Source organism: Atractosteus spatula, chromosome 13 (assembly GCF_055471065.1).
Source record: "Atractosteus spatula isolate fAtrSpa1 chromosome 13, fAtrSpa1.hap1, whole genome shotgun sequence".
Lineage (NCBI taxonomy): Eukaryota > Metazoa > Chordata > Actinopteri > Semionotiformes > Lepisosteidae > Atractosteus > Atractosteus spatula.
The window spans coordinates 18867391-18891123 of record NC_142718.1 but is presented as its reverse complement, the minus strand read 5'-3'; the positions used below and the strand labels follow the sequence as shown (position 1 = coordinate 18891123).

The 23733-nt window shown below is 36.8% G+C and overlaps 2 protein-coding genes across 2 annotated transcripts in view; both read right to left on the bottom strand.

Moving 5' to 3' along the window:
- myo10l3 (myosin X, like 3) overlaps positions 1–8700 on the bottom strand; it is a 57993-nt gene extending 49293 nt beyond the window's left edge. The window contains exons 1-6 of the mRNA XM_088931146.1: positions 8692–8700; positions 7783–7867; positions 7071–7174; positions 6435–6564; positions 5311–5429; positions 449–595 (exon numbers count right to left, since the gene is read on the bottom strand). Of these exons, the coding sequence (XP_088787272.1) occupies positions 449–595; positions 5311–5429; positions 6435–6564; positions 7071–7073 (399 nt within the window). The 5' untranslated portion in view covers positions 7074–7174; positions 7783–7867; positions 8692–8700. The remainder of the gene's footprint in view (positions 1–448; positions 596–5310; positions 5430–6434; positions 6565–7070; positions 7175–7782; positions 7868–8691) is intronic.
- A 1134-nt stretch (positions 8701–9834) lies between these two features.
- Positions 9835–23733, bottom strand: part of LOC148821836 (unconventional myosin-X-like) — a 32987-nt gene continuing 19088 nt past the window's right edge. The window contains exons 3-6 of the mRNA XM_088929984.1: positions 19059–19217; positions 12743–12930; positions 10387–10521; positions 9835–10000 (exon numbers count right to left, since the gene is read on the bottom strand). Coding sequence (XP_088786110.1) covers positions 9835–10000; positions 10387–10521; positions 12743–12930; positions 19059–19217 — 648 coding nt within the window. The remainder of the gene's footprint in view (positions 10001–10386; positions 10522–12742; positions 12931–19058; positions 19218–23733) is intronic.

Here is a 23733-nt window from a genome sequence, read left to right as displayed (position 1 = left end):
TAATTTTGCTTTGTCTGTTCAAACCCGTTAAGGATCTTACTTTACCTTTGTCAAAAAAGTTCTTCATGTGATATAAAAATCAGGTGCTAAATGATCATCGTTTCACATTTGTGAGGTAAGCCTGTGCATAATGGTAAGAACAAAAACACAGGGGTATCCCAGCTTAAAGGATACCCTATATTTTAGCAATTGGAAAAATGGGAAAAAACACCATTCTGTGTAAACTTTACAGCAGTACAGAATAAGCATAAATTAATACAAAGTCCCACCGACTGACATGAACTTCCCTTATGACATTCTTGCCACTTTAACTTGAGTTCAGTAGTTTTGGACCTGATCTCCACTATTGTTTTGGGTAAGCATGTGTGACAAGTAAGCATCACACCAGTGCAAAGGTAAAGAATTGCCAATCCAGGCACATACAGCACCTACAGCCGAGAAAAGATACCTCAAAGTTCTCAAATCCAAAGATATCCAGGATCCCTATGGACTTGAAGTCGTCCTTCCCTTTGATTTTGTGGTTGATCTTCATGATGATCCAGGAGAAGCACTGGGAGTAGAGGGCCATAGCCATGGAGTCTCGGGAGTCCTCTGCCTGGGACACAGAGCACCAGTTTAGGAGGCACCTGGGAGGCTAGCGCAGCCTATATGCCATATGTATTACATCAGAGCAGCCTAGAATTTCTGTACCTGCAGTTAGGTTCCCAAGAGCACACGTCCTACAAAGTAGGACTAAGATCTATAACCTACATGTACTGTACGTCAGTCATTTTGCTACATAATTCTGGGGCTACATCCTTAACTTTAATTTTTATTCATGTACTCACATATCACACAAGCAGATACACTAACAATATTTATAAAGTAAAAACTAACAGCTTATTTTTTTCCTTTTAGTTTCCAAAGCAGCAGAGAACAAACAAAAAAAAAATGTGCTTATTGACAGCCATGATAAAGCTGTGAACATTTTAACAGGACGTCCCTTACAATACAAAACAATCATCAAAATAATTTTGCTTCTTAAGTGATTAAAATTAACAAATTAAATGCAATGGAGTTAGGAAAAGATGGAGGTAATACTTCGAAGGTGCTGTTCATTTTGTAATTGACAAAATGTAGGATGGATACAAAAAGCAAACCTCTTGTTTATGATTATTCAGGTAATTGTGCAAAATAATGTTATTACGTTGAATTAAAAATAGAGCTATACTTAAAATCTAAAAAAAAATCTCTTATTTTATGATTGTAATGATGTCAAAAAGAAATGACCAAAAAAGGTCATTTTTTTGTAAAAGTTAGGGTATGTCTATGGGTAGGGTATGTCAAAGTATGAAAACTTTGTAAATGTTTTCTTGTAGTTCACAGCCTCTTAACAGCATCAAAACAGATGTGAGTGTCCACAGAACATAGAAAGGCATCATGTATAGATTTTAGCTATGTGTAGGACTCAAAAGTCAAGGGGACTTGTAAATCACAGGGGAGCACCAAGTCACTATGTCATTCTCTTATGATCTCATATGTGTGCACTGAGTGTTGGGTTTCAAAATGACTGTGAACATTTCCCTCCCCCAGTCTGTGTACTGTCACACCCAGGCACTGAAACACCATAGAACCATCAATGTAACAATAAAAGGAAAACAAGGAGGGGGAAGTCGAGTCTGCAGTCCTGGCACATTCCAAATTACTGGCCAATCAGTAACATTAAGGGAAAAAAGCTTTCATTCTGAAGGAAAACAATAATGAAGAAAAAGGAAAGTTAAGCCTCCAAAAAGCTTCATTGTTATTACGAAGAAGTCTGTGTCTAGTATGTGACGGATAAAAAGCTCTGCACCATAATTCATCCATTTTTCTCATTTTGAATACAAGTAGTGACTCCAAGAGTTCACTTTGAATGCTCATTTGTAAGGGTCTTGGTAGTGTAAAGCACTCAGTTGTTGATTAATGTGAGAATACATTGTGAGCATGGCCAGGACAAATAACACAGTCCATTAAGATAGTTTATCACTTGTCTAAGGAAGTCTTTGTCTTATTGTACCATAGCTCCTGTTACTGTAAAAAGAATTGGTCATGGAAATAGAAATCTACTTTTTAAAAATAACACTAGCTTTTAACACAACATAAGAATATTAGCATAATCAGTTTTATAACATATATAGGAAAACCTGAAGAAGGCTCCATGGCTGAAACATTGTGTTTTATTCTTCTCTTTTCAGCATGGAATAAACCTTTTACTAGTTCCATATATAGGAAAAAGCTCTTTCAGTGTCATTGGAATTTGTAAAGTTACATACATTTGGTTTTGCGCAATTTAAATATGCAAATAATAAAATCATGACAGCAAAGAAACCACACCTACATTCCATGTATCCATATCCATATCCATGGCAAATTCATCCTAACGAGAACCACAGAACCCAAAGCCTAACCTGCATAGCAGACATACAGTACAAGGTGGGACTACATACAGATCAAGGTGATTTCAAAACAACTCAGGTTAAAGGTGTATAAAACACTTCTGCTGTTTTCATATCCATTATATTTAATGTTGTAAGCAACATTTTCTGCCCTTTTGTTTGTGTTTTTTTAATATGAGCTTTTTCTTGTTTATATTTGATTTATTACTCTTTCGCTAGAGCTGTGCCAAAGAATAAAGAACGTACATGCCTCAAATTATACCAACCAATCTCTGGCATTTTGTTATTTAACTACAGTAAACCCTTGGTTTAATTGACTTTAAATGATTCTGATTTAATGGACAAAGTCTGCTGCAGGGGAATTTTTTTTGTAAAATTAGAAATATAGTCTGCCTTTTCCCACAGTAATATGGGAAATGCACAAATATGAAACAAAGTGAAAATAAAAATTTCATACTTTGGAATTCAAGAATATCAATAGTCCTATAGGGGTAAGTCAGTTGCTTATGATGGTTGTTGTTTTTTATGTTTTAACGATTTTAAACAGTATATTTATGACACATTAAATAAAAAGTTTGTATATTTATGATAAAAACTGCACAGGAACAATTTTCATTGACTGTATTGATTGCAGTTGTTAAAAAATAAGTCAGAAGATACAGAAGCATATATACTCTATTATATACTGTATATTTATGTGTATTTTTCTCACATAACAGTGTTTTTAGGCTGAATAAACTTTCATGATTTAATGGACATTCAGCAACACTCTTTCCCACACATTACTCCATTAAACAGGTTAACTGTGCTTATTTTAATTATAATATTTCAAGCTCTATTTTCTATTTTTCCTCTCCCATTTTGTATAATGTGTTATTATACATTATTGATATTCACAGGAACCCAGAGTGTATCCTTTAAGTCTCAAGGTATGACTGCACCCTGGATGGAAGCCCAGCCCATCACAGGATTCAATGAGGAGAGCATGCAAACTCCACACAGAATGTACAGAAAGCTCAAATTGAACCCTACACTCAAAATATGAGGTAGCAGCACTAACTGCCATGCCTACATGTTGCTCTTATACCCATCAATTTAAGAATAAAATGCTAAGAACCAAGCGATCATTCCTTGTCACAATGACATACTCCCTCTGCTGGCAACTGTAGCAATTTAAACTTTCTCACTCCTTCTTTAGTTCTTATTTGATGTCATTAATGCCAGCCATTCCTTTCATTTTCAAAGACACTTTGGAAAAAATTAACAGCAACAAAGAGGGGCACAACAGGCTAAGAAACAGGTACGTACATTTTTAAACTTATTGTTTGTTACTCTGAATATAACACAGGCTGAAAGAAACATAACTAATTGGTTTGAGACTTATGCAAGCACAGAACAGGGTTTCCAATCGCATTTTCAAATGTCTTATATAGTATACACATTCCATTAAAATATAAAGAGTTTCTTAAACATAACCTCATATGCTATGTATTCAATGAATATAGGAAAAACTGAGTCAGTTTTGCTAATTGTAATACATTGTGGGAAAATAGGAAACCTAAGTAGCAAAATCACTGGGGTGATTTTAAGTTTGTATTTTAACAATCAGTGATAGTCTGTAAAAATAATTAATGCTTAAAGGTCAAATGGGATATATTTTCAAATTCAAGGACTTACTAGACACTATGTTAAAATTGCATAATTCTTTACTTTGGCCTAATTTAGATTGTTGTGTACAACATTATAATTATGATGGACCACATTATAAAAAATATATTAGTGCCCTTTATTCTAGAGAAAACTAATGAGATGCATCCTGGGTTCTTACAGTAATTTCCTACGCTGACAGTGTTAAAAACAGAGCCTTTGTAGACTTGAAATAAGACAGCAATGGCTATGTCATCCAAATATTCAAAATACTTAAAGGCACTGACAATTTCAGTTCATGGGACTCCTTCAGAATGAACAGTGAAACACAAACCAGAGGACATGAATAGAAACTACAGGGAAATACATGCAGAAGTGATTACAGCGGGCATTTCTTTACCCAGTGGGATATGGGAGCATGGAACAAGAAAGGTTTTGAAAACAAATGAAAGCATCATTGGATTTAGGAAAAATATAGTCAGAACAACAAATTGTAATAAGCTGGGGAAAAAAGTGAACATAGGTTTTTAATGAAGACATGTACACTCTCTCCACTGTGACTCTGCAATACTCCCATCCAGGAGATGCCTCTGTGCCCCACAGTGTAATGGAAATAAACTTAGGAAATTGTTTATGCCCTCTGCAATTTCACTGTTAAATAATGTAAACTAATCCTCTTATTTCCTGAAATGTTGTTTGTCCTTAACTTGTTGATGGTGGTTCTTTATGTTGCATTGTTGTGCTAGTTTAAGTCTGAATAGAATCCAGTCATGTTCTTCAAGCCTAGGCTTCCTTCAAGAACTTGTTGGATGAGATCCATAGATCAATTAGCAAATGACCACCAAACTGACTAAATGGATAGATTACCACCTCTCATTTGTAACCTTTCTTAAGTTGAAAATCTTAAAAAACAGGATTAAGATGGGTGGTTTCAATAATTAGCCTGCATACAAAAGGTGTAAAACCTGAGCCACTCTCTACCAGAAATTTAAAATCACTGCATGTGTGTAAAAGTAACATGCTCAGAATGAATACCTTTATGATAGTGCACATAACATGAGCACAGACTGGAACAAAAGCTTGCACATCTCAATAAGAATGAAATCATGTATGTTTATCATTAAATGTAGTGTCATTAGGATGTTGTGCAAAACAAATTATGATTGCCCATTAATTTAATCACATGCAAAATACCGTGTAAGATATACATGGCTATTGAGGCAAGATCTGGCCGGAGGTTGACATTTACCTGCTCCACTGTGAGAGGAGAACAAATCTCTTCCCCTCGCAGGATCATAGACCTTTGGGTCAGCACCTCAGACAACTGGAAGGAGTCCAGGCCCAGCAACTCGCTCACATTACTGATCACTGTGCACAGGGAAACATATCAATGAACACCAGCTCCCAAACCCAGCACATTCATCCAGTGCCCAGTAGTTCACAAGGATGCCACAGCCTGCCAAGCATCAACGCTAGTACTGTACTATCAGGGCAGTTTTCTGTCTTAAAGCACTGCAGATTATGCAGTGTACTGTTCATACAGTGTTCAGCCTCAGTAGGAATTTCTGAGAAAAAAACACAGAACATTTCAGAAAATAATCCATCATTGCATTAGAACTGATTACTGTTGAATCACAGCATATTTTGCTTTTGAATCCTAGAGTTCAATGTAAAAAGCTAAGGTCAATTAATCTTCTGATCATCCAAGTTCAATATTGATTTTCTGGCAACGGTGGCACATTCTTGATCACAGTTCAAATGAGTTGATTTTCTGAATTTTAAAGAAACAGGGTCAAGACACATCTGTGTTTAAGAAATTCTAGCTCAAGTCCAGGCATATTCTTTACATCGCTGTTTAAACCAGAATGCATCTAGTAGTTTTGGGCACAATTACAGCAGTAAATGGAAACAAAGTTAAATTATACCAGGGGCCAAACCATTTTTTCTCTCACAGAAATCTGTCAGATGTCAAATGACAATACAATATAGTGCAGCTGTAAAGCTTTATGATGGCATGTATAGATATTTTCTTAATGGAAAACAAGGAAGTAAAAGCTTTAACTTTCTTCCTGCTTGGTGGTACTGACCTTTTACTTTAGTTGTGAGCTCTTGCTATACCATTATCAATTTAAATGTTTATCTTGTTTTTACTTCACATTAACTTTAACTGTTCTTATAACTGATTTTAAAAATGTAGTTAAAAGAGTTTTAAAACGTTTAATAGTTACAATAAGATCAGTTCAATCAGTGAATTGTTTGGTGTATTTTCTCAACCAGTTACTATTTTTCTATTTAAAGGTGAGAATAAGAAACTAAAACATTCAGAGAACTGGATTGCTTTAGCCAGATCTCCTGAGCACCTCTATTCCTTACCTCCTTTGGTGGTAATCTGAGCCCCCCCAGCTGTCATGAACTCAATGTTGCCCATCTGCAGGACCCCAGAGAGCAGCTTAAACATGTCCCGGATCTCCTCTTCGCTGAACTCCATCACTTTAAGAGCTTCCTATAAGTCGAGATTGAAGGGCAGCCCAGTTTCAATTCAGTCACCTTATCACTTCTGCAATTCCCTTATTGTGAGCTATTAACTCATTTTTTACTGAAACATGTCTGTAAATCTTGCTTCACTATAACATCAACAAAACTTTAACATAAAATCTAAACACTTCATTTTATCCAAAATATTAAAGTAAAGATACCAGACAATCAGAAAAATCTTATTGTCAGCTTCTTCTTGAGAAGCTAGTCACAGATGCAGAAATATATGCAATAAATGGATTTCTTTCACCTCATTTAGCTTTACCTCAGGTATTTATATAAATACATTGATACATTGATTTGGGATCTTTAGGGGCACCCAGTGCTTAAACTGTGTAGATGGCCCACGGCAAAATCCTGGTCTCAATTCCAGTTTTGTCCTGTATGAAAAAATCTCATTTGATGATGCTTGATCTTTGTTACCCCAATGTAAAAAAGAAGCACAGACTGCTGTGATAGCAGAACAGAACTCACCATGACACTGTTGAATAGCCTTTTGTCATCCAGGCTTTTGTCCTGCACACACCCTGATTGGCTTAGGTAATGATAGGATTCAGGCTCAGTCAGGAAATATAGCTCTGGGAAAAACAAACCTCACAGGTCACAAAAAGATCTAGTCAACATACCTAATAATTGCAATAAAGAATGCTGAATGGATGGGCCATTTTCTCCTAGTAATGGTTCTGACAATCTGAACCTTGTCCCAAAAAACAAAGGGTACAAGACAAGACTATACCCTGGTTGGAAGCCACTCCATTTCAGTGCACACATATGCACATACATGAACAATAGATTTTCATACCAATTAACCGGTATGCCTCCGAGAACTGGAAGGAAACTGAAGCAACTGGCAATATCCATTTGCACACAAAAAGCACCCCAGTCCAAAATCTTTTCCAGGACCCAATAGCTGTGAAACAGCACTGATGGGCTACTGTCATGAAAACAACAGTAACTTACAGAGCATGCCCTTTTTTCATGGAAAACATTGAACATCCTCTTATCAAGATGTATTCTGTTTAAGAACTTAACCCAACACTTTAGTTAGGAGTGCAAATTAAGATTTTATCATTTCAAACTGGACGCAAAAAACTTCAAACTCCCCACACATCTCAATGCACACATACAAACCTCCTTGTGTCCTCAAAGTTTTGGCCCTTGTGTCTCAAGAGGCATGAACACTAACCTCTGTGCTCTTCATCAGCTCCTGCCAGTAGTGCGTAAAAGACATGATAGTTTCTCTCTCCTGGGTTCTGTCGCACCACACGGTTCTGCAATTCAGAAAAAAAGGGATTTTAAAACTCTATAATTAAATGTTGGTTCACGTGCAAAGCATATGCTCTGAGAAAATACTGTGAATGACTTTTACTTTAGACCAAAACCAATGAGAAAGATTTGGTAGGACTATTCTATTCACACACAAAAATATCACGTTCCAGCTATATAAAACATTTTATTGAAAACCTTTTAGAGAGAACTCTGACTCAAAGGTGTTCAGTTATAATCCTACAGATGGTAGTTTTCCCACTGTTGGTTCCTCAGCAAAGCACAGACAACAAATGTCTGAACCTGCGGATCCTCTAGTCCTGAGCAGGATTACGATTATAACAACTCATCATCAGTAGGGTAAAACCAGCTTGTCTCATGACGGTCCAAAGCCAACTCGCATTCCCCAATAGTGGACGAACAATCCCAATGCTTGGCAAATGACTGATTATTAAAATATTCCAGTTAATTGTAACTATTATTATGGTTTGTGTTGCTTCATATTGTCAAACTATCACCAGTGTATTATCAGTGTATGTTTCATACTCTCCTGTTATTCAAAACATGTTACATGGGATGTCAGTATATTTCCTCGTGTCTGAAATTTTAATTTAGTTACTTTTTGCTTTCACTGCTATGGGTCTGTCATGAATTGACAACACTACAGCCACCATGGGTATAAATATAGTTGTTATACATCTCCCTTTACATGATGAGCAACATTTATTTGTTACAGTTTGGCGAGTTTTGAAAGACTGTATGAAACAGGATACAGAAACAAACGCCACTGTGGCACAGGAGCAAGTTGGTTCAGGTTCATCCAAGTTACCTTTTCAAGCAAATCTGGTACAGAGAGGTTAAGGAAGCAGCCTTTAGACTCCTGCATATATTCTTTAAACATTCCTTAATAATGTAATTCACCTTGTTCTATTAAATACTGTGCACTCCAATAAAATTAAAGAAGTTGGTTCTGGAATTAAAAGTAGTAAGCAGTTTGAAACTGCACCTCACATCCCCATCAGATTCTGGGTCATATTCACAAAATGTTGACATTTTGTTATTTTTGTCATTGTTAATATTATTTAATCTATTTTTTTTTGCTTTTTGAAATAGGAAATACAAATTTCCCAAGTTGCAAGAAATGGAAAAAAAAATTTAGTTAATATTAAATTAGTTTAGTAAATTTAGTATCATCTTCAATTAGCATCCTGAATACGTTTTTTGCATAATTTTCTCATGAGAAAAAAATATAACCGGGCATTGCTGCAACAGTTTTTAAGAATATATCACTTTGTTTTTATTAAACAGAAAATTGAAAATTGATAAGCAAAAAGTAAAACATTGTTATACAGATGGGTTTTTGAGGCAAAGCTTTAGCATTAGGAATTAAAAAATAGAAGACATACAAGAATTAAAATCTGTACAAAGCTGGTCTATTTTGTGGGACCAACTTTTCATATGAAGTAGTTATAGTTAATTGGATTATGGTATAGACTGTAAAAATGCACAAAAGGCCCAGATATTAATATTGGCAGTACTCCCTATTTGGACTGAGTTTTATGTGCGGTATTAAATTACGGAAATACAGTGACAGGCGATTCCATTTTCACCCATTGTCCAATTTTAATTTGCCGACAACTGCTTAACAGGAAGGATGAGAACCACACAAAATCTTAGGAGAAATACAAGTCAAATTAAACTCCTAAACTTCATTGCCAAAAAAATGATATATCCAATTAAAAATGAAAGAATAATTTATGCTCTTTAGCTTAAAGTACCAAATTACCCGAATAAGCACTATTCTAATCATTCTTAAAAAACTCAGTTTAAAAAGGAAATAATTGGTTCACACAGTTCTGTTCCTTTTGAATGAGAAGGGAGTTATTACTTTAGATCAGTCAAAACCAAAGCAGAGAGCAACTGAAGAGTCACTAATGAAAACCACTTTGCTATTCAGTCATATTTGCACTGATTAAATGAAGGATTTTGTCATGTGATTTAAACTTAGGATACAGTCGACGATACATCCTCCCTGGATATTCCCATTCTCAGAAAAGTGAAGCTGGATGAATTTGCCAAAGCGGCTCGAATTGTTGTTGTAAACCGTCTTGGCATTTCCGAAGGCTTCCATTATGGGACTACAGAGACAGAAAAAAAACGTTAAGGTTGAGGTTTTTTGCCAATGCCAAAAAGTATTAACGTGACTACTAACCTGCAACATTCACCATTACTAGGCACAAGAGAACGTGAGCAGATTTCAGATTGTCTTAAAAAAGTGTTTATGTATTTAATGTGATTATAGAATGTAATGATCTAATGTAATGTACTGTAATTATACTGTACATCAACATTAATGTAAATGAGGAAGCAGTTTTTCAAATGCTTCCAAATAATTAACAATTACTATTTTAGTGTGGTATTTATTATGGCAGGCACACTACAGGACCAGTATTACAACCATTGTTATATCTGGCTCTGGCTCTGCCTCTGGTGAGCCAGCACTGACCCAGTCTTCTTAGCACACCTGCTCTGGATGATAGCCTGTTCCACACGGGTGGTCTTCTCCGAGGCTGGGGTCCCTGCAGAGTTCTGGCTCATCACAGACAGGAACATTAGCAGCAGCTTTGTGCTCTCAGTCTTCCCAGCTCCACTCTCCCCACTGAAGGACACCATACAACAGCACATCACTAAAAGGGACTCAGGAGTCATTTAGACTACAAAATAGAGGCTTAAGAAGAGGCTGCAGTTGCATTGAACCACTAGAGGCCGCTATACGATTGGTAATCTTTGTACATAGCCACAATGGGGATTAATCATCTAATTATTGTATTAATGGAGATGGGTCTGGAAAGTCACACTCACAAGGCAGTTAATTAAACTTTTGTTTGAAGTGTGTATAAAGTGTGTGCATGGTAAATGGGATATTTAACTGCTGTTTGTTGTCAAAAAGGTCTGTAAAAAGCCTTCTCCACCTCATGTGAGATTGGGAGATTTTGTGTTTGCAGACCCTTGGGATTGCCCTGGTTGATGACGTGGTCTGTCACAGTCACTTTACGCCTATATGAAGTCTTGTTCATCTTGGAATTCAGCTTGTAAATAAATTCTGGCAAGGATGTGTCATCATTTTCATAGGAATCATTCGCATTTCTATCATTTCAAATGTATATAATTCAGGTCAGAATATCCTAAAAACAATTACAACAGTTGGATGACTTGCTTTATCCAGCATCAAAGACTCTTGGGTGCAGCCCTGCTTCTCGCTGCAGAAGCCCATTATATTGAATGCAAGATGGAGAAGTAAGAAATACTCAGTCAATTAAACTACAAAGAGAACTTGAAAAATGGCAAGTTGTGTAAGCTGGATTTAAGCAAGACACCACAGTTAATAACCTTATGCTTTCAAATAATGCTATTAGATATGAAATGTCCACATGTTGTCATATCTTACAGATATGGCACCTCTAACTGTACAGTGTGATTGAACAGAGAAGGTTCACATGAGAAATATTGTAATTTATTTGTAATTTTATTAAAGCCTTAATTATAAATGAACAAATCTGAAGTAAATGGAGTAAAAACCCTGCATTCTACTGTACTGCTTTAGCAAATGACAGATTCGTACACTTTTTTTTCCATCACAGCCAAAAGCAATGATTAACAATTAGCAATGATTATGGAAGATGAAGGGAACGTCATCAGGAAGACAAAGAAACAAGCGGGGGTCAATTCCACAATGAAAACTAAAAGAACAGAACAACATTTAAGATGTAGAGATATCCTTCTTACTTTTCAGTTCGGAATTAATTTATTCATTACATTTTACATATAGAGCTGATAAAGGTTCATATCCATAGGCATACGATTTGAAATATTTGTTCGTCTCAAATAATCCTATCCTAATAGTCTCGTAGGGTTTTTGCATTTGATTTCCACTGCATCTATAATATTTTTTCAATTGATCAGTCTTTCCCTGTTTTTCAGACATTAAAGGCTTCTACTACCGCAGAAGATGGACATTGAGGGTGTCTGGACAGTGATAGCCATTCATCAACCAGACAGGGAAACCACTACTGGCTAGAAAAAGCCACTTCTCAGACAGGCTCACAAATCTTTGTGATGAGATAGACATCAGCACTGGTAAGCAATCAATGCAAACATATTCAATGCTGGGAGGTTGGAGGTGGAGGGGGGGGGGGGGGTGAAAGGACATGTTGTAGCAGCACGAAGAATGATGGCTTGGATTCTAGAAAATCAATAGGCATGAGGCAGACATGATGTTGGCCCAATCCTTCGGGCAGCTACAATCATTCCCACTAATCTACATCGAGTATGTAGCTCTGTGGAGACACAACGAACAGATGTAAAAAACAGTAAAAAAATCCTACTCCATACAAATTGCTACATCTGCTCTGAAGTCAGCTGGTTGTGTGAATCATGAAAGTGTGGGCACTGCTGTCTCACGACGGGAGTGTTCCGATAAAATTGTCAAACAAATTTCTGATTCCAAATCCTAGGATACCTGCTGTGTTTCTTTGTTCAGATGCTTTACAGTGTAATAATACCACAAATCGAGACATATAGTCATCATTCTTCTAGTCTGCTAATTCAACTTTTATCTTTCTCCTATCTATGATTATGATGATGGACTATTTAAGGTAATGGATAATTAAAGCTAATCAAAATGATTTTCACATAATTCCCTTTATATGCATACCAAATGTCACTGCTCTATCCATCAACATTTCTAAATAAGCAGACGCTAATTCCACAATGAAAAGCAGAAAGGAAAAGAAGAACTTCACCGACTCAGCTGCTGAGCCTTCTTCAGGTGCGAAGGGAAGGAGCAGGAATGCGAGAAAGAGAGAAGGAGGCCAGCTCACCTGATGAGCACACACTGGCTGTCGTGTCTCTTCCATAGGCAGCGGTAGCACTCATTGGCCACAGCAAAGATATGAGGAGGCAGCTCGCCCAGGTGGTGCCGGCTGTAGAGGTCTACAGCAGAGGAATCATACAGACCAGAAATCTGCTTGTAGGGATTCACTGCTGCCAGAATGGAGCCAATGTTGGTCTGAGAGGCAAGAGAAGAATTTATCACCTACAGATTAGGTTTACTGTATGTCTTTAGCACTTTATAATTAGTCATTCTAGATAATATTTTAAAGGATATATTTTATGGTGAGCAAATTCCCAAAGCATTTCATCCCTTTGAATCTGACATTGGCTTTGTACACTGGAAGTTTAAGTGGCAGAGTGATTAGTCTATGTCTGAAGTGGTGCTGATTAAACAGGATTTTAACACGACGCTGAGTAAAATATTGATTTGGAATTAGAGGCATTTACATGGGGTGTTATTGGCTCATGTGTGGATGTTTATAGGAAAAGGCAACAGGACTGAGTCAGCTGGTGAACAAATGGTCATAGCGAAGACCTGGATAAATAAATGTAAGAATCTCATCTCCCATAGAAGTCAAAATGAATGACCTTAAACACAGGAAATCCACACCCAGAATGACATGGAAACATGCAGTGTTTTGACAGCCTTGGGAGTAAGTGTGAGAGGGATGTGACCCATCGCGATAGTCTGTATCCTGGATTTCAGCCACGGTGGTATGTAAATAGTTTCATTTAATTTCATTTTATACCTCCACGTTCAGTATTAAATTTTATAGTCAGTTATTGAAATGAGAAATACACTAGCTGACATTTCTCAGAGCTAATGACACTCTACCTCACCAATGACGTGACAAGTAACATGGGTGAGGGCAGAAAAAACAGACAGACGAAGCCATTTACAAGCCACAGGGTTATTAAAGCATCTTAACATTGACCAGACAACAATCCGAAACCAGATGTCACATGAACTTTCAGTTGTTTTAATGTCCTTTGCGAATGTAAGCCACCATATATTAAAACATTTTTTCCTACAAGAACAGTATACACAGGGCCATTGTTCATGTCTTGAGTAAAATGTCTCAATATGAAAACAGTTTGAAGCTCCTGCACATTTAAATACTGTAATTGCCTCTTTCACTTAGCTACATGAGTGTTCTGAATTCTAAAATGCCATCCTTTTAATTATAACAAATATTAAAGAAATGTACATTACTTATAAAGTAAATCAGATTAAATCCACAAATATCCAATGGGACTCAAGTCATAACTGTTGCATTCACAACTAGGAAGCCAATGTAACACAAGCAGCATGTAGACATGCATTGACCTGCTAAAATGATGTCACATCAGAATGAGCCCACAGTTAAAGGGCAGCACGCTCAAGCCCAAGACTTGATCAAGGTAGCCAGAGTTTCTTCAATGCGGTCAGATTTTCATCAATCATCAAATGAAGTACTCTTGAACTATACTCCTGCCCATGCACCCATACTTGTACCTCCCTACCCTTCGATGGGTCTGCTATACACATGCTGTACAAATTTGCGTATGCATGAATGAATGAACATTCATGAATGTCCATCAGGGTGATGTACACAAATCTGAGATGCATCACTGAAGACGACTTTGTTCGCTCCAATTGGTGTTGCTCCAATATTCTGATAGCACAAAGGCATTGGTCTCTTGAAAAGTGAGGCACATTGGTTCTTAACCTTTTCTGATATTCCCCAGGCCTCATACTCAATAGATCAAACCACCTCAGCTGTGCCCAATCAACTCTCTTTCAAGTGTATCAAGTCAGTAATGAATGATCTACTACTCAAAATAACGCAAAAAAAATACTTTGTAACCAAAATCAGTATTACATTCTAATAATACACATCGATGTAACACATTTCTTTTGATATTATATATTTTTCCATTGTTTAATATTTCCTAAATACACAATATTTTAGGTTAATTTTACATCCTATACTCTTTAAACTGTAGTTTTAAACATCCCAAAAATCAATTTTTATCCCAAAATAGACAATTTTCTCAATTTCAAGCTTACAAACTTACAAACCTGTGACTAACCTGGCTATACAAAAAGCTCTGGAGCTCCTCTCCATCAGTTTTGTTACCCTTCAAAATTTAGTTTGATTTCAAACTATCCACTCTTTCTAAAGTACCTTGTACACATTTTTAATTATTTAATTTTAATTGTAACTTGGGCGGATTCACACTGTGCTGTTAAGCTTTTGCTCATTGGTTTACTTAAAATTAAAATTACTTAATTAGAGTCTTGTTAGTGAGAAAAGAACCTTTGAGGAGGCAATGGAGGTATTGCTTACATAATTCAGTTACAGGAAAACTATATGGATAGATAATCAATACAATTTAGAGAACCTTTTTAATAACACACATAAATTAACAAAATTGAATGTATTAGAGCGCTTAATGATCAAATTAGATATCGTATACATAATGATTCCATGCAGTTTCAGGTTTGTGCCATCTGAACAACTGATTAAAGGGCCACCTTATCCTGCTAAGTATACTTTCCACTACTGATGCAATAGTGTAGAGACAATAAAGCTGTGGCTTGGGAGGTTTTCAAGGTCACACACACTAGAGAAAAGATGTGTGTAGGGCCAGCTTGAATTCACTTTTTGTACTGAAAATGAGAGAAAAGCAACAGGTACTTGTCAATGCCTTTCAGTAAGCACTGGAGTGCCTCTGGAACACATCATGGAAGATATTCTATGTTAACAGGATCGATTTAATTTAAGCACCAATTGACCTTTCTTCTTAACATCACAGATGTACACACTACTGTAGGTATAATCAGATAGCTTATGTCCTATCAAATTGATACCTGTGAAAAACAGAAAATGGACCATGAAATTTAATCTCCACAATTAAATCTGCTCTTTGTCATTTATTACTCTGATATCCAACAAATTCATTTTCCGATGCATTTCATGTTTTGCACATTGAAACTCAAAATTGAAATGTTACGTTTCAATTAATAAACTATTCTAGTAATCACCCTCAATTGGACTTTAATGTTAGAGGATGAGGTTAACAATATGAGGTCTCATGGGGGAAAAAAGCAGAGCCAGGGAACTCCACCCTCAACAGTTTACAAACATGAGTGAAAATGATTGGAATGTCCAAAGCAGATCTTAAGGTTTTAAATTAATTACTGGAGCAGACCAAGTGAAATAATTCATTATTCAATTCCACACAATGATGATGGTGACATGATAATTCATGCAGCCTGTAATGTATCATTTCTGTAAATAAAAAAACCTAAAGAAATTGATATAGGCTTGGAATTTGGTGGAGTACATTATCTCAGCCTCCCAAAAATGCCTTGGTACCGTCACATTGGTAAATAAGAAGGATAACCCTGTCATCTATTAACAATCAATATATCTGAATATTGCTGCATGCCAGACACAACTTGAAAAAGAACTTAAAGATGCGTTGCTTTGAGTTTTTTTCCATTTTTTTCCACTGTGAAAGTCTGACATTTTTAAATGTCATAACTGTGAAAATTACAGCAAATAACTTAGAATCTCATAGAATACCATATAAACTAACTACTGTGTATAAATATTTTTTCACTATGTAACATCAGTGTTATAACATTTGTACAACACCAGGAGGCAGCAAAACAATCCTCTTCTGAAACTGCATTCCTCCTGTTTTGGACTGAAAAATTAGATTGTTACTTCAGCCATCACAAGTGTAGTAAGTGTCTGCTGGGTTGCTTCATATATAAATTGCAACATTGAACTAAAATAAATACAAAAATGGTTATTTCAGCAGTTGTTCGATTACAGAGGACATAATTCAGAAATTTGTGCTTCGTAAATTACCGGCAAGAATTTCAGAATTTCCGATGTTGTGTAACACCTTAAATTCTGCCACTGTAATGCTGATCAGAAGTTCAAAGCCTTTTTATGGAGTCAAGGACAGGATGTTTGCACTTAGGCACAGTTTCACTACAGTTCTTTACCAGAATAACTAATAGGAACATACAGACTGTATGATGTGGAAAAGCAAAAGGGTCAGAGAAAGAGTTTTCACGGAGGACATGCTGGCTGGCATTAAGACACTTAGGCTCTGTGATGAGGTAATGGAGTTGGTCCCTTGGGTGCAATGTGTTGCTCGTCTATTCTGTGGGAGAAGATCCTGTAATGCAGGACTGTAGTCAGGGCACTGGGGTCAGTCCCCCCGCTGCTTGACTACAAGCCCCCCGAGAGTGGTGATGTCAGTACAGCAGATGGGGCCAGAACAAACTCACTTGTAGAATGGCAACTCACTCAAAGCAAGAATCCCGCTGCAAAACACAGTGTACAGTCTTGTTACTAAGTGGCTACATGTGCCAAGAGCTGTCCGTAAACAGACCCTTGCACCACTTTTCTTTGGCTAGGGTGTAAATGTTTTGTAATTTACAAAAAAATGTGCCTTTTGGTGAATCCCATTCTTTTCTTTCATTCTGCCATTCACTGCTGTGCAAAGGTCTTAGACATTTTGCATCTTTCTACTATTTCCACTCAATGATGTTTTTCCTCATGTAGAAAAACAATTTTCTGGTGACAGTCCACCATAAAACAGCAACTATTTTATTTTTAGAGCCAATCCCATTTTGATCAATGTGAATAAAATATATTGCAAATGTCAAAAGGTTTCTTCTCATCCAAACTAAGGTGTATTGACACCAGACAAAGGTGTTATAGTAGTACAAAACACTATAACATCTATTGTAATTCCTGATGGACTCTATGATGTTTAAGCCTTCTGCACAGTTGAGTAATTTAATTTCTTGGACTGTGTTCTTTGCATCTATTTTTTTGGGTAAATTATCAGATGTGCTCCTTTGGTAATTTAGCCTATGTTACTTGGCATGTTAACTGAATATTCAAAAAGTTCTGAAAGCAGAATGAGAGGATGAAAGATTGTTATAGAGTATTTTATCAGTGATATTCAACAATCAATTACAACAGGACAAAAAGGCAGAACTATCTTCCTTTCTACAGTGTCTTGCAAAGGTTTTTACCCCTTCCAATCATGTCAACATTGGCTGTTGAGCCTCCTTCAAGTGTTAATATATGATGTGTAAAAACTATATGGATTTAGATCCAGAAATTAAAGACAGGAAAATTATTACACAGATTTCTGTGAGTCTTTCACTGTTTGTCCCAATCGCTAGTACTCTACAATCACCAAACAAATTTGGGATTCATTAGAAAACACTACTCTTTGCCAATAACCTGTCATTTATGATGTTGTGCAAACTACAGCTATGCAGAACAGTGAGTTTATTCAACAATGATACAGTTGGAGGTAGCTCTGAAAATTGTACTTTACTGTGTTAGCACAATGAAACCATTTAAAATGGGTAATGGTGCATAATGAACAATTAGGGATGAATACATATGCTGTACTCCTAAAGTGTTTTACTTTAGTTGTAGCCCAGCTTATCACCACAAATCAAAACTATTTAGTTGCTAGTTTCCTCAATATCTAGTGCAAATAACACTGCACCTCTTTAACCATTTGAAAGCTATTGTCATGTATAAAAGCAGTGGGTTCTTTCAAAGTCAGGAAATAAGTCAGTGAAAAAGCCCTTCCCTCCAAGAAAAGGCATTTTCCTATATTGAGAGTTTGTGACAGGAAACACCTGTTATTCACAAATCAGCCTATCTAGACAAAATCTGAAACGTAAAGGTCCTAGTTTTAAAGGACCTGTCAAATGATATGCAGCAAGACAGTAGTAGGAAGATCTGGGTGAGATAAGAAAAGGGCACTGGCATACTGTTAACAATTGAGGAAGGAGAAAGTGTCATTTTTTCTTTTACATTTGCTGTTCTGAAACTTACTGAAGAATCCATGTTCTTATAACTGTCTTCTTCTGATGACTTTCACTGCTGTGCAGCTTGGCCGTTATCTATTTTGTATTGTAACCAGCTTGTTCAAATATTTTGAGACTGTTGAAAATAAAATTTGTTTTAAAAATCCTGTTTTGACATTTGAAAACCCGTTTTTTAATTGGATGAGATTCAGTGACAAATATTGGAAGTAATCGTTTAAAATGCAATTCTGCTTGTGCTGTGCATTGTTATAACACCCCCCCATCACAAAGTGCTTGGAGGTGGTGATCATCATAATGACACCTGAAAACAATCTGTACCATATTTCTGACAATAAGGGGAGAGGCAGAGAAAATGACACTCCATTGCAAAAAACCTATAATGACTCAAAATGGCCAGTAATGTTATATGCATTGATACAGCTGTATCATTTGCTACTCACATAGATGTTGTCCTGTTGGTAGCGCAGGTAGAGGTTGTACATGATGGCAGCTTCATGAAGTTCAGCCAATGTGGACATGTCCTCCACCCCATCCACACTGGTCTTGTGCATGGGAAACACTTTCTCTCTCGACACTTTGCCAAGCTCCAGACAGAACACCTGCAACACAGTATTAGGAACCATGAAGCACCAGACAGATATCCTAAGAGCTATGCAGTGCTAATGCATACTTTGGAGGTCTTTCATAATAAAATGACCACCCTCCCCCCACCACTAAATACAGTCAGATTGTCTATGTTTCCCACCAAATACAATTCGTACCATGATGTTGCACCTGTATTAACTAACTGCTGATTTAAACAATGCATTCTGCACTTTGTCAACAAGCATTATATGTTTTTCAAGGCAGAACACTCTTCATACTATTTCTTCAGATGATTTCTTCCAACAAAAAAGTTGATCACTTTCAATGTCGCATTTCAACACCTATACCTCCCAATACTGATTTGCTCACTGCATTGGCAAGAACACTATAAAATATTTTTTTATCTTCAGTGGGGTGTATCTACTGATCATGGTTTCTTAAAACTCTCTTCACACCACCACAGACAGAATATCCACATGTATATGTATATGCACATGATCAAGGTCTGCATTTAAATTACAGATATTTTCATATGGCTGCCTGGAAAATAAAACAATCCTTTTTATGAGCTTTTGAACTGAGGGTCTAAAGAATGGAAACACATGAAACAGAAAAGAGGTTTGTTCACTCTGAAGCCCAAAGGCATGTCTGTACTTCATTGGGAATGCTTCAGCACTGCATAAAGCTATCCCAGCAGAAGAAATGAAAAAAAAAATGTCCTGATTAGTAAATAACTGTCCTAAAGATCTGAATAGAAGATTAGCCTGTTTAACTAATAATTAAACCTCTAGGACCTGTGGTCAAGATATCGGTCAAGATATTCTCTGACCATTTCCTTCACGTTCTACACGGACAGCAAAAGGAACTTAATTTTAGTTTTGAACAGACGAGTCGGTGAGGGAACCTGACACAATTATTAAAAATCTTCAAAGACACTGATAAAGTCAACCCAGTGGACATCTTCATAATTAACAGTGGATGTTGTATGTAAATGCATTTCAAAAAGCTGAGAACATGAGGCCATATGAGGTTGTGGAAATATGAAACAAACTACCAAGCCATGTTGTTGAAGAGAATACCCTAACCTCCTTTAAGAAACTGCTGGATAGCATTATTGCATCAGTAGGCTACTACCAATGTTTTGTGGTCATGTTCTTCAGTGACATTATTGGGAACAAATTGCTTTAACTTTGAAACAGGGTGCATGTCTTTGGAGAAATGATGTACAATTCTAAAATATGTCTGCATGTTTGGAAGAGGATTCCATTCAATAAAGGAAACATCATAACATTGGGACCCCACTCTCAACTGTTATGAGAAATTCATGCAGACAAAAGGCCATTTTGGTACGGAAAGTCTGAGATGCAATTTTGGAATAAAGACCAAATTTACTTGAAAATGTGTGTTTAGTACGACCTGGGCGGTGGCTAAGGATCTGCGCCTGTGGCTGGAAGGTTGCTGGTTCATATCCCGCAGCCGGCAGAGGAATCCTACTCCATTGGGCCCCTGAGAGCAAGGCCCTTAACCCAAACTGCTCCAGGGGCGCTGTATACTGTATATGGCTGACCTTGTGTCTGACACCAAGCTTTTCTCCCTGTCTGTGTATCTCACGGAGAGCAAGTTGGGGTATGCGAAAAGACAAATTCCTAATACAAGAAATTGTATATGGCCAATAAAATGATAGGCTGATCTCCTCCTCCTGGTGCTTGAACCTTGAGCCCTTAATTTCAGAAACTGTGTGCCTGTAACAGACTGCTAGGCTACTGTAGGTATATGGCTCAAGCAAGATACAGAAAATTATATGTCATTTTATGAAGACCGTATGAAACAAATATATGAAGAAAATAGAGGTTTTGAATGGGGGAGAGGATATCTTCATAATGGAGTATTTTTGTAAATAAAGAAATTCAAAGTACATTATCTTACCAGAATTTAGGGCTGCCACAAAGAATAGATTAGTAGCTTACCATGGAAATCAATTTTTCAAAAAACACAGATCACATACAGTAAACATCTCATTTTAAACAAAACTGCTTTTACTGTCCAATACAGTAAATTGGTTCTATTCAATTTAGATTATATCCCTCGTAGAATAAGAACTGCTCTCCTGTTCAATATATTCAATATAGCTTTGAGACCCAGGAATGCATTGCAAACATTTGTTGTGCTATCTATTGAATTTCCAGGGAGAACATTATTTTGTGTCACAATGACTTTTTAAGTTCTCCACATTTCCAGATAGGCGATTTTGCTCAGCACCGAAGAAAAATTCAACGTCCTCTCTTTCCACGCCACAAGAGTAAACTCATTGTCATGGAGGGATCCATGAGCAGTACACCTTGAAATGACGTGTTCTGATTGGCACATCAAACGAACCAATACTGCTGCAGCTGACACAGTCACCGACACAGCAATAATGTAGTCTACTATTTAACCATGTGTACAAGTATAGAAAATGAACCAGTGAGGTGTTTAAATACATGGGATTGAAAATCATAAGAAAAAAGGTGAAGAGTCAGCTCTGGGTGGATAAGCATCTAACCCCTTCTCCCCATGAGACTTTACTGGGAAATGGAGTTCTGTTTAGCTAAATTGAACACAAAAGGCTGCAGCTTCAGCACCAGACAGCTGCTCGGAACCTCTGATAATGGGACTTAATGGAAAACTGGGAGGTAGAGAAGAAGGTAATTTAAAATTGATTATCTAGGCAGGGCAAGTCCTTCTTGATGAGAGGAAGCAGAATCGTTATGGAGGACATAATATACAGCTCTGATGCAATCTCCACTGCTTGTTGTATTCCTTTAATGTGCTTTCAAAAGAAAGCAAGTAGATGTCCATCAGTTAAGCTGTCACTAGCTGAATTGACTATCAAAGCTTAGAGAAAACTTGGTTTAGAGACAACAGAAAGAAATTGCTCAGGCTAACACAGCATTTTGTGGCAGCCATCACTCAAAATGGCTTGTAGGCTCTTTAACATTACACTCTAATAAATTGAGTCTGGTTAAATGGTGCCTAGAAGAGAGAATATAAATCCAGTTGTTTCTCAAAGGTGTTGTCCACACAGTATATTGAACACCCTGTTCGTCAACATAAATAATTCAATATGTCTGAAGTAAGGTGAAAAACAGTTTGTCCAGCAGCTGGAGTCCCAGCTTACGCAATAGAGTAAATGTATTTTTTTTCTCTCCAGTTCAATGCAGCTTACCACAGAATTGCACTATATGAGCTGCAGAAAATACAACTAACAACTTGTTCATCTATCACAATCGTTCGCTGGTTATTGATATGAGGGTACTTACGGTAAATGTCAAACAGGCAGCACAGCAACCCCGGCTTGGTGTTGCTGTTGATTATTAGAGTTATGTCCTAAAGGCACATTCTATTTATGTTTTTTATACATTTTAACATACATTCTATCGATAATAATTACATATAAAACTTAAATACAAAGACTTTATATTATTGTCACTTAGTGGTTCTTGTTACCACATCAACATAATTTCAAACAGTTCAGGAAGCCCTCAAAAAAGAGCCGAAAATAAAAAGCTATTTACTTCCACGCCTCATCCAGTTGCGTACTTTTATTACGACATCATGAATAAAACATTTATATGCCTGAGAATCCAAAAAGTGATACCGTATTACAGGCAGGAGGGAATAAGTGTCCCTCAAATATCTGAAGGCTTTTTCAGAGAAACCCCCTTGGGGTCCAGCTTCCCAAGTCATTTCCATGCACTAGCAGTTATTGTGGAGTAGAAATGTCAAGTTACTGCTTCCTGCCAAATTACTGATGTTTATTTAATGCCAGTGACATTGCCTTGTTTGAAAAAAAACACACTAAGATGAACAAAATCTGGGTGCTCTGGTTTATTCCCACAGTCCAAAAGCATAGTGGGACGTTAATTGGCTTCTAGGAAAATTGGCCTTAGGCTGTCCAGGGTGCATCCCGCCTTGCACCCATTTATGCTGATAGGCTCCAGCTCCCCTGCAATCCCGAACTGGAAGAAGCAGTTAGAAAATGGGTGGATGGATCATAGACAGCCAGGTGACTCAGTGATCAGATCTGAACTCTTTAAGGAGAACCGGTTTCTGAAAAGGGTAATATAATAACAGACCTTTGGATTTTCATTTCCTTGGCTAACATATTGAAGAAAGTGCACTGAATTTGTCATGACAATGCAGTGCAGTGATGATTGTACTGTAAGATGGTTATTAAAGCTCTCAGCACCTTGTCCAATATAGGTATGCACAACATTCAAAATGCACATCTAAAGGGAAAGAAACTGATTTTGACTGATTTTAAATGGAATGAACAGGATTAAATTTTATTTTCCTAAGGGGTTATAAAACATCTTTACTGCTTTTTAATTGTTTAAGTGGTTAACCTAACTAGAAAAGGGTGATTAGAGGATTTAAGCAAAGCAATGCAAAATGGCAAGACTTGGAATGGCCTAAACAAGTACAAGAAAATCAGGATAGCATGTTGTGTGAACATTTATGTTAGAAAAATGATGGCTAAAAAGCTTATGG